At 33.1% G+C, this 15,333-nt stretch overlaps 3 protein-coding genes across 7 annotated transcripts; 2 read left to right on the forward strand and 1 right to left on the reverse strand.

Annotated features, from left to right (window-relative positions):
- LOC129303745 (oxygen-dependent coproporphyrinogen-III oxidase, chloroplastic) lies at positions 1 to 4,922 on the reverse strand. 2 transcript variants are annotated; one of them, XM_054943252.1, is made up of 9 exons: positions 4,649 to 4,790; positions 4,253 to 4,535; positions 3,930 to 4,005; positions 3,194 to 3,288; positions 2,569 to 2,652; positions 772 to 859; positions 552 to 676; positions 360 to 458; positions 1 to 269 (listed from the first exon to the last, which is right to left on the reverse strand). In XM_054943252.1, exons 2-9 carry the CDS (start codon positions 4,517 to 4,519, stop codon positions 201 to 203), a joined length of 903 nt encoding a protein of 300 aa, XP_054799227.1. In that variant the 5' UTR covers positions 4,520 to 4,535; positions 4,649 to 4,790; the 3' UTR covers positions 1 to 200. The 2 variants fall into 2 exon arrangements, with proteins under 2 accessions (XP_054799227.1, XP_054799225.1); XM_054943250.1 differs by having other exon boundaries at positions 4,253 to 4,922.
- Positions 4,923 to 8,916: 3,994 nt separating this feature from the next.
- On the forward strand, positions 8,917 to 13,232 carry LOC129299812 (uncharacterized). 4 transcript variants are annotated; one of them, XM_054938299.1, is made up of 5 exons: positions 8,932 to 9,078; positions 9,330 to 9,484; positions 10,337 to 10,459; positions 10,894 to 11,144; positions 13,169 to 13,232. In XM_054938299.1, the coding sequence occupies exons 2-4, from the start codon at positions 9,331 to 9,333 to the stop codon at positions 11,133 to 11,135; spliced, it is 519 nt and encodes a 172-aa protein (XP_054794274.1). In that variant the 5' UTR covers positions 8,932 to 9,078; position 9,330; the 3' UTR covers positions 11,136 to 11,144; positions 13,169 to 13,232. The 4 variants fall into 4 exon arrangements, with proteins under 4 accessions (XP_054794281.1, XP_054794274.1, XP_054794271.1 ...); XM_054938306.1 differs by lacking the exon at positions 13,169 to 13,232 and having other exon boundaries at positions 8,917 to 9,024; positions 10,894 to 11,253; XM_054938296.1 differs by lacking the exon at positions 13,169 to 13,232 and having other exon boundaries at positions 10,894 to 11,253.
- A 251-nt stretch (positions 13,233 to 13,483) lies between these two features.
- Positions 13,484 to 15,208, forward strand: LOC129299807 (chlorophyll a-b binding protein 8, chloroplastic). Its single transcript, XM_054938284.1, has 3 exons — positions 13,484 to 13,787; positions 13,927 to 13,988; positions 14,437 to 15,208. The coding sequence occupies exons 1-3, from the start codon at positions 13,635 to 13,637 to the stop codon at positions 15,050 to 15,052; spliced, it is 831 nt and encodes a 276-aa protein (XP_054794259.1). The 5' UTR covers positions 13,484 to 13,634; the 3' UTR covers positions 15,053 to 15,208.
- The last annotated feature ends 125 nt before the right edge of the window (positions 15,209 to 15,333 follow it).

Genomic DNA, 15,333 nt, shown 5'->3' on the forward strand with positions numbered 1-15,333 from the left:
TGGCACTAAATGGTAGCTTAGATGATTATTTTATTTATCTTCTCAGGGTATCACTCTCTAGATATAGCCTTCTCAGCTATCATAAGTTCATAACATAATCAACTATACAATACGATACACCAAAAAATATCAGAAGTGGAACACGCTCTCGTATAGTTGAAACATAAAAAGCAAAGGGAAGCTAGGGGGCAGCTAAAAAATTAGATCCATTCCTTTGGGTTGATGCAAGCATCTAAAAGCTTCCATTCCTCGCTTCCTTCCTCAGGTTTCTGAAAACAAAATGGCACCATCATTTCAGTAAGAGGCTCCAAATATCAAAGTAGTATTTTAATGCTCCCACAAAGAATACCAAAACTTACATGATCATATTCCCAACGAGCAGTTAGTGGAAGAGAAACAAGAATACTCTCTATTCTCCCTCCTGTTTTTAGTCCAAATGTTGTACCCCGATCGTAAACCTGTCATTGATTAGTAGGAACACTAAGGTCATGTCTAGTAGAAAAACAAAGAACAGAACCACGCATTTATCATCCCAGAGCCAGGTTTGATACCAAATTGAATTCAACATAACGTCCCCTTCGCAATTGTTGCCATGCTTTTTGCTCATCTGTAAAAGCCGTATCCTTCCTTTTCTCTACTATGGGTACATAAGCAGGAATGACAGAATTGGCACATTCTGCACCATGGTTTAGGCAAGCATGAGAGAGTAAATGTCAGATGTCTTCCTGATGAGAAACGTCAGTTCATAAATGCAATAGCGCTAGCAATTACCAGTGGCAAAGGAGAGTAGCATCTCCTGATCATAGTTATTCAGATCATCAAAAAATATTCCTCCAAGCCCTCTCCTCTCGTTCCGATGCTGAAGGCAGCATAACAACAGAAAAAGGTAAGCAGTCACAAGAAGTATTTGCCACACTTGTAATTTGATAAACCCAATTATCTTACCTTTTGTAAATTGCATTAAAATTACTGTTCCTTATGCAGTGAAAATACTGTTTTTTTTTACAATATAAAAGATTATTTAATGTTTTATTATATGTTTTTTTATAATTATTATAACACAAAAAAAACTCATAATTGTATGCGTTGGTAAGAATATAATTTATAACTCTGCTTGCAAATCATGAAGTAAACCCTCTATCCCAATCTATAAAATATATTTGAGAAAAATTCAACACCCCAAAACATAAGATATTTTAATAAAAATGAAGTTTTATTAATGATTTTTTTAATATTACAATTTTATTATATTCTCTCTCTTTAATTTTCTTTGGTAAATGGAGCATTAAGAACACTAAAAATAAATTTTTCTTTAACCCCGTCTAGTTTATAGTGAATGCACCGTGAATTTTTGAAAGTGAAACTGACATCCATCTCAATAATCTCAATTCAGTTATAATTTGAGAACATAACAAAAACATAAGAAACTGAAGAGAAGTTTTTCCAATAATAAAAAGCCTGGAAACTGATATTAAAAATAGCATTTGACGTGCATATTTTGCACGTGGCATGTATGAAGCAAACACTTGACAGAAAATCTCATGATTAAAGTTTACTACAAATTTAAAATACAAAGTATAAAATAAATTAAGCATATAGAGCAACACGCTTCAGCCCCTCAAGTTTATGAAGTCTATTATGAGTGCATCTAGAATGCAATCAACCACATTTTTGGTGATAAGATAATAAATAAACTAGTTTAGTCATAATCAGGACCTATTTTGGAACTTTCATCAACAATGACGCAAGAGATTTTCAGCAATGGGGAATTGCTAGTAAGCCCTTAATAACTCTCATTGCAATAATATTTTTGTAGCGTGCTTATATTCAAAATTCAGCTCCGGATTGAGAAAAGGAAAAGCAAAAGAGAATGAATGACTCATTGCTGAAAACATTCAGCAAATGATATAACCAACTTACACTGAATCCATCAATGTCAATCATTAGCTCACCTTCATTTTGTATCATTTTCCTCATGCAACTACCGCCAAGACAACTTCCACCATTCATCTACATTACATTTTTCCAACTAGACCAGAACAGCCATTATACAACTACTGCCAAGTACCATCAACTCTCATTAGTTTTTGTCTCTCATCACCATTTGTCTCCTCAACAATCAACCACCATGGAATTTTGCCATTGACCTAGAAGAGACATCAGTATCACTGATCCATTACCACTGCTACTATCACTCCACCATCTTGACACACCCTGTTCCACCTTGCCAATGCTGTCAATTATGAATATTATCCAGCTCAAACCGATCCTCCCTTGTCTACTTACTACTGTATTTCATTATCATCCAGATTGACTTCATCAAGCAATAACAGCAATAGAATTCCCACAATCACCAAACTGTTTCTTGAAGATATATGAAGTTTTCCAAACTATAGCATATAGACTAAATTAGCAAGTCCACATGTATTCCTTTTCTAAAAGCTAAGTACTTGATTTCTAGCGTTAACTGCTAAGTTTCTGGTCATTGAACAGGATGCAAGACTATGGAGTATGAACAAATATTGCAGTAAAAGCTACAATATCAAGGAAAAGAATACAGAATTTTACCTTGATATAAAAGTAATCATCACACCATTTCTTGAATCGGGGATAGAAAGTAGGATCAAACTTGTCACAAGCACGTTTTTGAATCTACAACAGAAGCGGGATAGAGGTATACTAAGTGAAAGCTTAGCCTTTTATTGCCTTGAAAGAATTAAAACAGCATATCAATATTCCAAGGATATAGTTCTATTTTACTGAAAGAATGCCATAAAGTCACTTGCGTAGTCTAGTGGAGAGAAAAAAAGGTAGAGGTGAAAAATTAACCACTCAAGTTTCCGGGAAAAAAACATAGAAGTTTCAAGAAGTCCAATGAAATTATTTCTCTTCCCATGTTTTAGATAATAATCAAGATAAAATAAATATATGCATGACCTGTTTGCAGAACTGTTAGACGGAAACACTTTTTCAGATATATTCCCAGAAATTAAATCCTGTATTGAACATTTCACCTCCTCCTATTTTACGTGAATCCAAGCTAATAAGTTAATTTTTTAAAAAAAAAAATCACTGGACCCTAAAAATACAACACTAAATTCAAATTACTCATTTAACGAGAAGGATAAGTTATTCACACACGCAAAAAAAAAAAAAAAAAGTCAGAAACCAATATAGTGTGTTAAACACATACCGAATGGAAATGCTTGACATCCTCCTCAAAAATATAAGAAGGAGTCAAGTCAGTTCCACCACCAAACCACCATTGTCTTGGTGCTCCAGGAGCATCTGCAATAGGATGCAACAGTATGATCATTATGGAGACCTAAATTTAACAGCAATTCCAATGCATAAATATGACATTTGCAGCAGACGCATACTTGGGGACTACATAAAATTGAAAATTTCCTTCTTTTCATATTTGTCAATCATGGGAACTGTCAAACAAGTGATTTCTGATGCTACAGACGGAATATACATGACCACACAGGAGCAAGGAATATGGAGGACTTCCAAATGTTAATTGAAAATCCTCCATTCCCTTCTCCTCATTGTAACAAACTCCTAAACATGGAGAACTCCTGCATGGTTAGCCACATGCCAGGGGAGAACTAGAGGGGCCTCGACGTACTAATTTTCAGGTTGAGTTAGTAAATCATACATAAGCTTAGACAATCTACATCGGACTCTCCTAAAATGTGAAATGTGTTACCACCACAACAAGTATCTCTAGAGCCAATGCCCCAAGAAAGAAAGAAAGAAAAAGATATGTTCTGGAAGCCTTACGTTTGCCACAGGCTAAAGCGCCAGCGTGCAAGCAAAAACTAATGGCTAAGCTAATGCCACACAGCTAATGTAGTTTCTGGATGAATGTTAAGGTGTTGTAAAATGAAACAGAAAAAAGAAAAGAGAAGGGGGCCATAACATACCTTTGGGAGCATCGGTTTCAAAATACCGATAATTGAAATGCAATGTTGGGGCAAATGGGTTCTTCGGGTGTAAAACCTGAATAGGAAAAAATACAGGGACGAAGAGCAGACTTATTAGATAACAATTGGAAGTGAATCTTGCATCCAATAGAAGAGAAAAACAATGCACATCCATTATCAAATGTTTTCTCAAATCTCAGAATCTCAACGTTCCACTGAGTACCGTTGAGAAAGCACATTATATCCAAACACTTAGCCATAATCAGGGATTAGGGTTTATAAAATCTCAATTAAAAGTGTCCAATAATTCAATTCAAACTCACCGAGCTGATTCCAGCCGCGAAAAAAGGAACCGGACCAGGTTTCTGATCAGCTGGAGCAGCTTTGGCAGCACGATAAGCCTCAGGCGGCATCATACCATAAACAACAGACACATTAACCCCAGCCTTCTCAAAAACGGCTCCATCTTGAAGAACCCTACTGATTCCGCCGCCGCCACCGGGCCGAGACCAAACATCCTCCTTAAATTTGGCTCCACCATCGACAGCTTCAAGTGCACTGCACACGCTGTCCTGAACCTCCCTTATCATCTTCTCAAAGCGAGCCCTGACAGAAGAAGAGGAAGAAGCGGAGTGATCATGACCGTCAGATTTTCTGAGAAAAGTTTCTGGACGTTCAGATTCAGGCGTCTCCTTCTCGATGGAGACAGCGGCTCTTACCATTAGTCCTACTCTACTAGGTGATCTCAGAGAAGAAGGCACAGTTTTGGTTAGAATTCGAGATTTCAGTCTGTGAGAAGAGGGAAATGCGGAGGAAGAAGTGAAGGGAATGGGATAGAAGACGGACTGAGCAGAAGGAGCAATGCAGGAAGAAGGCATTGCAAGGGAATGAGATTGGATTGCAGAGTTGTAGAGGAAGAAGGAGGAAGAGTGATTGACCAGCGATTTACAAGAAACGACAAGGGAAGATAAAGAGATTTGAATAACGATAACGTGGAAGGGCGGATGATAAAATATTATATAAGGCAAAACATTTCATTTGACTAAATAAATACTGTGTGTTTTTTTCTAGCAGCGGCAGCGGTTTTTGCTTCATCGGAGAAAGCTGGCGAAATAACTTTTTTTTAAGTTAATAAAATATATTTTTTTTCCACATTAAGTTAATAAAATATTACACATATGTAAATTATACAAAATTTAAACAATGTAGTCGCCAAAAAAGATTGAAAAAATATAAAAAACAGCCCTCAAATCAAAATCGATGGTACCCACCGATTTATATATATTGTCATCGCCATAGATTAACCATGGATCTCTATTGCATTATACGAAATTTTATATAAATACAAGTTAATATTAATATTAATTATTAAATCTATATTTGATATGAAATGAATATTGCATTTCAGGTTTTATATTGACATGGTGATGGTGATCAATTATATTGATTTAAATTTTTTTTTTGAGAAAGAAAAAAGTTCTTTTCATTTTAGTCTCATAATTTTATAAAGTATATTTTTATCCTTTAACCTTGACATCATTTTTACATTGAACATTAAAATATTCTCAAACGCTGATATATTAAATTTAATTTTTAAAAAATAACAATAATTATCATAAAAAATAACCATCTTAAATTAGCAATGTTAAGATTGAAGAACTAAAAAAATATTTTATAAAATTTAAAAAATATATTAAAATTTTACATAAAATTATACAATCAAACGTATGCTTTAAGCTTTTTTATTGTATATGTTATCCTTTTATTAAAAGTAATCATATTCAAAATAAGTTAAATTTTTAAAAATTAGTTCAAGTAATAGAGATGGAAATGCGACCGTTAAAAAAAAAAAAACCTATTCTCTTTATATCTGGCACTTTCCCAAAAAGGTGAGAGTAAATATATGAAGATGTAGAAAATGAGGGTGCTCTAAGATTGGCATCAAGATTTGAGAACAAGATGAGCAATTGAAATTTGAGAGACGTGGGTGAAAGTTTCGTTGGTTACGTTAATGCCTAGTGGTGTCTTTGATGGGTCTCATACAAGTAAGACCTACAAGTCCCTCATCTCCCTTTCTCTTTCCCTTTCTATCTTCTCTCACAAGACTCAATGATAGAGTCAAGAAATTTAACAATGAGGGAGGCCAAGATTAAAAACATATATATTATAAAATTTTCATAAATTTTGAAAGGGTTAAAATATATAATATCCATATAATACTAAAAACATTAAAAATTTGGAAGCTCATGATCTCCCTTAGTCTTCTCCCTTTGCTCCAAGTCCCATGAAAGAAAATGGTTCTTCAATATTCTAGTAAAAAGATTTGGGAGCACATTCGGTGATGGGCACCATCCCTGAACTAATTTGGAACGTCCAAATTAAATAACTCTTTTTATTTTTTTTATTTTTTAAATAAAAACTTATAAAATTTTAAATTAATATATTTATTATTAATATGTATCATTCATATTTAATCAGATGAGTCTAAATTTAATATTAATTTTTTATAATTTTTTATAAATTGATCATACAAATTTAATTTATACTGTTTAGATTCAAAATTTTTAACTTGTTTTACTGTCAGATTCAAAATAGTTCAAAGTAAATTTGTATCGTCAATTTATAAAAATTATAAAAAAATTAATATTAAATTTTGATTGATCTAATTAAATATAAATGGTACATGTTAATAATAAATATATTTATTTATAATTTTATAAATTTTTATTTAAAAAAAGTAGTTTAATCTAGACCATTCATATTAAATTTGTACTGTTCAAATTAGTTCAGGAGTCATCACCCCTAATGAGGATTGAATGTGCCCTCAAAAGATTTTATGTATGCTTCATTTGGGTGTATAAGTAGGGGTATTCACGGGACGGGACAGGACTGGGATACCCCCGTCCCGTGTTCCGTCCCGAAAAAAAGATCGGGACTAAATCTTGATTCCGTGTCCCGTTCCGTCCCGAAAGTCGTCCCGTCCCGTTAAGAGTCGGGACGGGACCGGGACAAGATCGGGACGTCCTGCCGTCCCGATAAATGAAATAATATCGAAAAAAGATCTGGATAATAATGTTCATTAAAATTTTAAATTATATAATTTATTAAATTTAAAATCAAAATAACACAAGTACATAAATAACAATAATTTAAAATTAATTATTGAATTATATTAATCACAACTACATATTATAATAAAAAATACAAGTAATCTTTATGCTATAAGATTAGCAACAACAGGCAAGTCAAACACAACATCAAATAATTGTTCTTCTACTTTAGTGAAAATGTACTAAGTTAATTACTCTTTTAAAAATAAGCAAGAAATAGGTTATAAATAAAAGTTATTAAATAGATAGATATAAGAATAAATTATATTAATATAATTAATATATTATAAAAAAGATATCGTCATGTTTAGTCCATATTATTAAAATTATCAATATAAAAATACTTTAATTTTAAATAAGAATTGTAAGTATTAAAATTATAATTGATATAATTAATATAAGTATAAATTATATTAATATAATTAATATATTTAAAATAAAAAATAATATATATAATATTCAGGACGGGACGGGACGTCCCGATGGTAATCCCGTGTCCCGTCCCGTCTCGAACCCCTTTTCTGTCCCTTCCCGTAAAATTCCATCTCAATTATTTTCAGGCCGAGACAAGACCCGTCCCGATATGATCGGAACGATACCGGGTCAATCGAAACGAGTTCAGATTGAACACCCCTATGTATAAGCATCAAGGAGGAGAGCATCACATGTTCAACTTGCACGATCAACTTGGCAATTTAAATTGACTATTAAATAGTTACTAGCTAGATTGACTATCATAGGCTTATGCTTGCCTGTATCCTATCATGTACATATGCATGCAAATTGATTCAAGAGATCCTGATTGATTAACTAAAGAGGATCCATTCAAGTTATTGATTTAAACTGGTTGATTATTGAAGTTATTCTAAGAGAAACTCGACATTTATTGCCAAAATTCCATGATCTTGTAAATAAAAAATCACATTACCACATGATGGTAATCACATGGATTAATGAAACGCAGTGTAATTATTTATGTAATAAACATATTCAAAAAAGCAAAAGAATAAATTGCGGTGTAAAGGTTATATTGAGAAATTTACTTTACACACGAGATTAATTTAAAAATAAATTTAATTGTAAAATTTAAATGATTAATATGATAAATTTAAAAAATGTTTGAAGAATTAAAAATTTCATTATTTCTAATATTGTTATGAGGATTACGTTTGAAAATCATCCATTACCCTTATTCATCTTCAACATGAACTTTATAAAATGACTTGGAGCATGAACCACCAACTATTGAGGAGGGGAAGAAGAAGATCAAATTTACTAAGGAAGAGCTCACATGGGAACTGAATGAGCATTCTTCTTTGCAATGATCATATTTACCACATTGAAAACACATTTACACAAAAATATTTTATTCTCCTCCCATTTAAAAATATAAAATATTTTTAATTAAATTTTACTCCAATCAAATATTTATTTTTCTTCAAATTAATCTTATTTTTTATATTAAAATAACTATAAAATGATTTATTCAATAACGGCACTTTTAAAAAAAATAATAATTATATTTTAAAAAATTAAAAATATTTTATATTTTTTAACGGAGTATATAGTATAAAATTAATTAATTTATACTTTTTATAAATTATAAAACTAATAATAACGTGGCTTATCTGATCTGTACAATATAGCTACAGTAAATACAAGACCGTTTTAATTGAGAAAAAAATTTATATTGTACCCAATTTTAGCTAAACAAAAAGGCAATAATTTATTAATTTTTCATCTCCGTGAATTTGGACACTCTACGTAAGAAATCAAGAACAAAATTTTTTTTTATTTGGGCTAAAAAAAGCAGGAAAAAAGTCATTAACTATTATTCAAGACTCGCCATAACCGCCATGTAAACTTTCCATTCCCTACTTCTCTACCCGCCATTGCAAACTCCTCTGTTGCTAGCGAAGAAAGAATCTCTCCAATCAAGCGTGCTTTTCTTTCTTTCTTTCTTCTTTTCCCTCTACTTTTCTCAGGTAAATTTTGCCTCCTGTCTTCTCGTCTGTTCGATTTTCTTCTCACTTTAACGGGTAAATCTCGCATTTTCTCTTGTTATGTTTTCTTTCCATGGGACTTGAAGAAGAGTATCACAATTTTATATGTCGGTTGGTTTAATTTTGTGAAGTTAGGAGGAGAGAATGAAATGCGAATAGTGGTGAAAGAATGTGGGTTGGTTTTGCCAATAGTGAGTGAAATTGGGGCCTCCTTTTTCAACACATAATTTATTACGTGAACTATGGTCTTAATTTTGTCTTGTGACATTCTTATCGTTCTTTTCTAGAATGTTTGCTGGCCAAGAAATCTCAGTCTCTCTCGTTAACGTGATAGATGAGAACCTAACGCAGCTGAAGATGCTCAACAATATTCTTTTCTCTGTTCATTTCGATGAGAAATACTATGCTGATGTCGTTGCTTCTGGCGAACTAACAAAACTAGGTTCGGTCCTCTGATTTTGACTGGTTTAAAATCAATCATTCTTTTCTATCCTTTCTTTTGTTTGCCTCAGCTCGAATTTCTGAAGGGTTAAGTTTTTCAACACCCGTAACGTTCATTTTAATCTTTGGATTTTCATGAATTGAGAAGAAAATTCTGAAGGGTTAATTTGGTTTCGGCATTCAGCATGTGATTGATCTTCCTTGTTCCTCTAGGTTGTTATTGCATCTCTTTTCATTTTTTCCGTGTTATTACATCTTCGTATGGGGTAAAATGGGATTTTATCAATAGTTTCTCTAAAGATTTTTGGATTTTGTTTCAATACATTGACAGAGTTTTTCAGCTTTTATTATGCTAAATCATGGGAAGCTCCCTCTTTCATTTTTTTTTTTTAAACCATTGATTTTTGTCTTTTGAATATTGTCCACATCTGTATCTTTTCATTATTCCATTAAAGGCGTTTAAGCTCGCACTTGAATTCTTCGTAGATTATGTTATGACTTATTTTATGAACTTGGTTATATTATATACAACGCAGGATGTCTTCTAAACAATTTGTTCTTTCTTTTTTCTCTTTCCTTGGTGCAGCCTATTAGAAATTCAGACCATAAACATGCTCTGCATTTTTTTGTGGGTAGCCATCCATTTAAATTACATTCCAGTGATTGAATATTTCATGAAGGCTGAAGTTTACTTTAGATGTTTGCTGCAAGACGTACGTACATATACTACGGTTCTATGCTTCTTTCATGTGTCAAAAATCCAAATTCATGCCGATCGTTGCCTCACATTCATCACGAAGACACATTTATTAGCCGTACCCTTCATGTTAGTTGTCATGTTTGTTTCTTTCAGCTTATCACAGTGATACTTGTGTTGGTGCAATTTCATGCCATCGTGAGAGGAAGGAAGATGGTGCAGTTAGGCTCTATATCATGACTTTAGGTGTTTTAGAACCTTATCGCCGCCTTGGTGTTGGTAAGTAAGAACTTAAAACTCTTTTCATATTGCCATTTGTTACGATTTGGATTATCTGTAATCATTAATATGATCGGAATATATAGCACATTCATATGGAAATCGATAAAGAAAGTTAAGTTTAAAGAAAAGAAGTTGATCCCACACAGCCATACATATTTTGTGTCCTTCTTTTCTCTCCAAAAGGCAAATATACAACCATATAATTACTGCAGATCGAATTAACAGTTGTTAATTAGTTGAATTGTGTTCTTAGTATGCATACTAGTCAGAATACAGGCCTTCTAAAAACAGATGATCGGTGTATATTTTGTAAAATAAGAAAACACATGGACATACATCTAACTTTATTCATTACCATGAATAATTTGCAAGTGTTTGCTGATCACTGGTTCTGATATGATCGATGTAAATATTGGTGTGCATATATGCAGGAACAAGGCTGATGAATCATATGCTTGATTTGTCCTCCAAGGAGAACATGTCTGAGGTTTACTTGCATGTTCACACAGACAATGAAGACGCCATAAACTTTTATAAGAAACTTGGGTTTGAAACGACAGAAAGGATCTCAAACTATTATAGGAACGCCATTGTCATAAAAGACTACTATGTTCTCACCAAGCGTTTGGCTGTTCTCACCAAGCACGAGGCTGTAAATACAGACAAGAAATAACATTTCTTGGTAAGGAATTTGAATTGAAAGATCTTCATCTGAAGTTCAGCTAGCTTTCCACAATTGTGAAAGATTCAATGTAAATGTTGTGTCAGGCCCCAAAAAAAAAAATGTAAATGTTGAGAAATTTTGTGTATAGCATTCGAGCTTCGTTCTTCTTGGATCTTCCCCCCCCCCCCCCCAAATGATATTAGGCGTTCAGGCACATTTAGTTTTCACATATTTGGTAATATATGCAAATCTTTTGTTTTCATTAAATATATGTATAATACATACTTAGGAAGACAGGAAAAGAAAATAAAGAGGAACTGAAGAATGTACTATTATAGTAGTATCTTCTTGGGTTATTTATTCTAAGATATATCATGTATTATTGTTGAGGATTACAATTATCTTGTTATAAGTTATGACGAGAAAGTTTTCTTGTTGGTTGCCCCAGTTGCATAGAGGCTAGGAAAGAGGAAGCCAAGGTTCAAAAAATATCCCCATGAGGAATACTATAGATAATTTTAAAAATTTTAAAAATTTATGTTTTTTTTAAATATTTAAACTATTTTGAGATGTATAAAAAATGAAGGAATACAAGAAAAAATGAGTGAAGAAAAAGTTAGAGGATGAAAAATTGAACTATGTGAATAATACAGCTTTTTATTAACTTTATATTTTTTGCTAATAATTTATTGATAAGATGATAACACATTTGATTAATAGGTTAATGGTTATTTTTGTCTTTGCACTTTTTGCTAGAATCTACTTATGAATTTAATTTTAGATCATTTTTATTTTAAACTCTTAAAATTTGACGTCTCATTATTTTATTATTCACACGTTATTTGTTGACAATTATCTATTAAGCTAAATGTGTTTTGTTGACTTTTTTGGACCACACGGCATCCAAGTGGATGTATTAGAATTTAATATAGTTACTTTTGCCTTTATACATATTGTTTTGAACTTGATTTTTTGAATCAATTTCCACTTAAGCTTTAAAAACCCTAATAAAAAATGTCCTAAAGTATATCCACTTGAATGCCATGTGGCTAACGATCAACAAGCAGATAACAATCAACAAGTGACATGTGAATGATAGGATAATAAGGTGTCGAATTTTAAAAGTTTGAGGATAAAATGATTCAAAATTAAGTTCAAAATGCTTACAAATTCTATGCAAAAAAGTTTGAAAATAAAAATAATCGTTGGCACTAGATCAAATGTAAGTTTGATCTAGTTGATTTTGGCATTAGTGAGAGATTGAGAAAAAATGAAAAAGATTTTACACGTCTTTAGAAAATTTAGAAGTTTTGTAATGTAAGTATTAAAAAAAATAGACATGACTTATAATGAAACTAGATTAGATTTTTTTTCCTCATGCAAAGTAGCTATATATATTAATTTAATAAAAATTTTGATTGAAGGATACATTACTTTGAAGAAAATTAAAATGTTGAAAAAGACATTAAAAAAGAGACAAAATTATATTAAAAATAATAGGGGCTTTTGCAATGTAAGTTATAGGTCCAAACCAAACAAATAGTCTAATATTTATTATATTTTGCATTATGATTGATTTATTATATTTATTACTAATATATCCTTGTATATTAATGATAAACTTCTTGTAAATTTTTAAATTTTTAATAATAAATATTTTATATATTAATGTAAATCAGCCATATTTTCAAATTTTTAAAAATTTAATCTATATTTTTTAGGTAGAAGATTTTTTTGGCCTAATTTATCCAAAATAATACCTGCACGAAATTCAATATAAATTATTATTGTTATTATTCATTACTTATTAATAAAGATTTTTGACATTTATGTATATGATAATTTTTTTTAGTAAGGATAAGGAGTATGTTTCACCGACTATAAAAAATATTTCCCATGAGACACGGGGAGTAATGAAATTTTATAGATATGTAGACTTTATAAAATTTAACTTTAATAAAGTATATGCTTATTATAATGAATAAAAAACTTGATAAAAATTATAAGAATAATATATAGTTTTTTTTCTGTTAATTGATTAGGAATCCCATTCAAAACACAAAATGGTTCTGCATCATCACCATCATTGGAATTTATCTGGGTAAATGACTGCAGAAGTTCACGAAAAAATTTCCATAAGGTGGTACGTGGACGGGAGCTCATGTGAGCAACAACAACGGAATGCAGCAAGAGGAAGGGGCAAAAAAATCATATCTATTATCCAATTCACCATGCCACGTGTACAATGTTCGTTGGAGAAGCAGATACAATCCTCATCTGAAGCTCCCAACAGGGCCCACCTCTCTTCATTTTCCACCATGAGTTCGCTTCCAATGTTCCTGCATGAAATCGCAAGTAGTGGATTATCTTCTTCCGATATCTTCCTTGCTTGGCTTATTGGTGCCTCCACCGCCATAGATATCATCTCAACTTCTTAACCCTTTACCACATTCTAAAACTACACCATAAAACTCCCCCCCCCCGGCCCCCCGGTCTCTCCCTCTGTTAATGGCGACACAGGCTTTGGTGTCTTCATCATCTCTCACCTCGTCGGTGCAGGCTGCGAGGCAGATTCTGGGAGGGAGATCAACCCAGTATCCAAGTGGGTCTTCTAGAAAGACTTCTTTTGTAGTGAAGGCATCTGCTACACCTCCTGTCAAGGTCTGTATATGATCTCGATTGTTCACTTTCTTGCTCTCTCTGTGTTTGTGTTTATGCGTGTGTGAGTGGTTTTGAGCTATATGTGGATGGATACTGAAAAGGTCTTCTCTGTTCTGGTTGTTTGTTTTTTTGTGTTCAGCAAGGAGCAGATAGACCCTTGTGGTTTGCATCCAAACAGAGTCTTTCTTACTTGGATGGCAGGTAAAAACTTCATGCCAGTGTCTCGATTGATGTTTTCTGATGGTAAAAAACCTAATAACAAGTCTGAGTTTTGCTTTTAGCTGTTCGTAAAACAATAGAAATAGATAGCAGGTAATGAACTGAGACATTAATCAATAGAAATGACGTCAGCACATAATCATAAGTTCAAATCTTCTATGTATATATATGTGAACATAATAAAAAGAGAACAGATGATGTGGATCACCACACGATTCATGATTCAACTTAGGCTCTGTCTATTGATTATAGTTAAGAAGAGTTTACATAAGAACAAGATGGAACAAAACACATACTCTCAAGGACCGGACTCTGGGAGATTAGAGATTATTAAACTTAGATAAAATATATCTTTAAAACCTGGTTTCACATTAGATATGACTAAAGTTGTTGGAATTGACTTGACTTTGCTGGGCTGTATCAATTTCAGTCTTCCAGGTGACTATGGATTTGACCCACTAGGACTCTCAGACCCAGAGGGACCTGGAGGGTTCATTGAACCCAGATGGCTAGCATATGGTGAAATCATCAACGGACGTTATGCAATGTTGGGTGCAGTAGGAGCCATAGCACCTGAAATCCTAGGCAAGGCTGGTCTAATCCCCCAGGAAACAGCACTTCCATGGTTCAAAACAGGAGTGATCCCACCAGCAGGAACCTACAACTACTGGGCTGACCCATACACCCTCTTTGTGCTAGAAATGGCACTGATGGGCTTTGCAGAGCACAGGAGATTCCAAGATTGGGCCAAGCCCGGGTCAATGGGGAAGCAGTACTTCTTGGGCCTAGAAAAGGGCTTGGGAGGGTCTGGTGACCCGGCTTACCCTGGAGGCCCATTCTTTAACCCTCTTGGGTTTGGGAAGGATGAGAAGTCAATGAAGGATTTGAAGTTGAAGGAAGTGAAGAATGGGAGGTTGGCTATGTTGGCTATCTTGGGATACTTTGTACAAGGTCTTGTGACTGGTGTTGGACCCTACCAGAACCTTCTGGATCATTTGGCTGATCCTGTGCACAACAATGTCTTGACCAGCCTCAAGTTCCATTAAATATGTGTATTATATGTTATAAATTATCTCTTGTGGATCATTTGTATCTTTCTTCACTCTCTTGGAACTTAATGTGAACATCCTGTAATTCTCTTCTTCATCTTGTAGTAGCTCTTACGAGAAAAACATGATAAGAACTGGGGATATCTTTGACTACTTACTGCAACTTTTTTCAGTTAGCAGCTTCCATCACTAAGCCTCATCGATAATGTTACTTTAGGCCTTTTGTCTAGCTATATATGGAACAAGCCTGGATGATCATATAGTATTCCATTAAGGGA

Source organism: Prosopis cineraria, unplaced genomic scaffold (genome assembly GCF_029017545.1).
Source record: "Prosopis cineraria cultivar Desert tree isolate PC_DT_omini unplaced genomic scaffold, ASM2901754v1 PC2, whole genome shotgun sequence".
In the NCBI taxonomy this organism is placed as follows: Eukaryota; Viridiplantae; Streptophyta; class Magnoliopsida; order Fabales; family Fabaceae; genus Prosopis; species Prosopis cineraria.

Coding starts and splice junctions, on each gene's coding strand:
- LOC129303745 (XM_054943250.1), bottom strand. CDS start 4,807: ATGCCTTCTTCCTGCATTGCTCCTTCTGCTCAGTCCGTCTTCTATCCC. Junction 4,006..4,252: donor TCGCGGCTGGAATCAGCTCG/GTGAGTTTGAAT, acceptor TTTCCTATTCAG/GTTTTACACCCGAAGAACCC. Junction 459..551: donor GTTATGTTGAATTCAATTTG/GTATCAAACCTG, acceptor AATCAATGACAG/GTTTACGATCGGGGTACAAC.
- LOC129299812 (XM_054938306.1), top strand. CDS start 9,331: ATGTTTGCTGGCCAAGAAATCTCAGTCTCTCTCGTTAACGTGATAGAT. Junction 9,485..10,336: donor TGGCGAACTAACAAAACTAG/GTTCGGTCCTCT, acceptor TGTTTCTTTCAG/CTTATCACAGTGATACTTGT. Junction 10,460..10,893: donor TTATCGCCGCCTTGGTGTTG/GTAAGTAAGAAC, acceptor GCATATATGCAG/GAACAAGGCTGATGAATCAT.
- LOC129299807 (XM_054938284.1), top strand. CDS start 13,635: ATGGCGACACAGGCTTTGGTGTCTTCATCATCTCTCACCTCGTCGGTG. Junction 13,788..13,926: donor CTGCTACACCTCCTGTCAAG/GTCTGTATATGA, acceptor TTTTGTGTTCAG/CAAGGAGCAGATAGACCCTT. Junction 13,989..14,436: donor CTTTCTTACTTGGATGGCAG/GTAAAAACTTCA, acceptor TATCAATTTCAG/TCTTCCAGGTGACTATGGAT.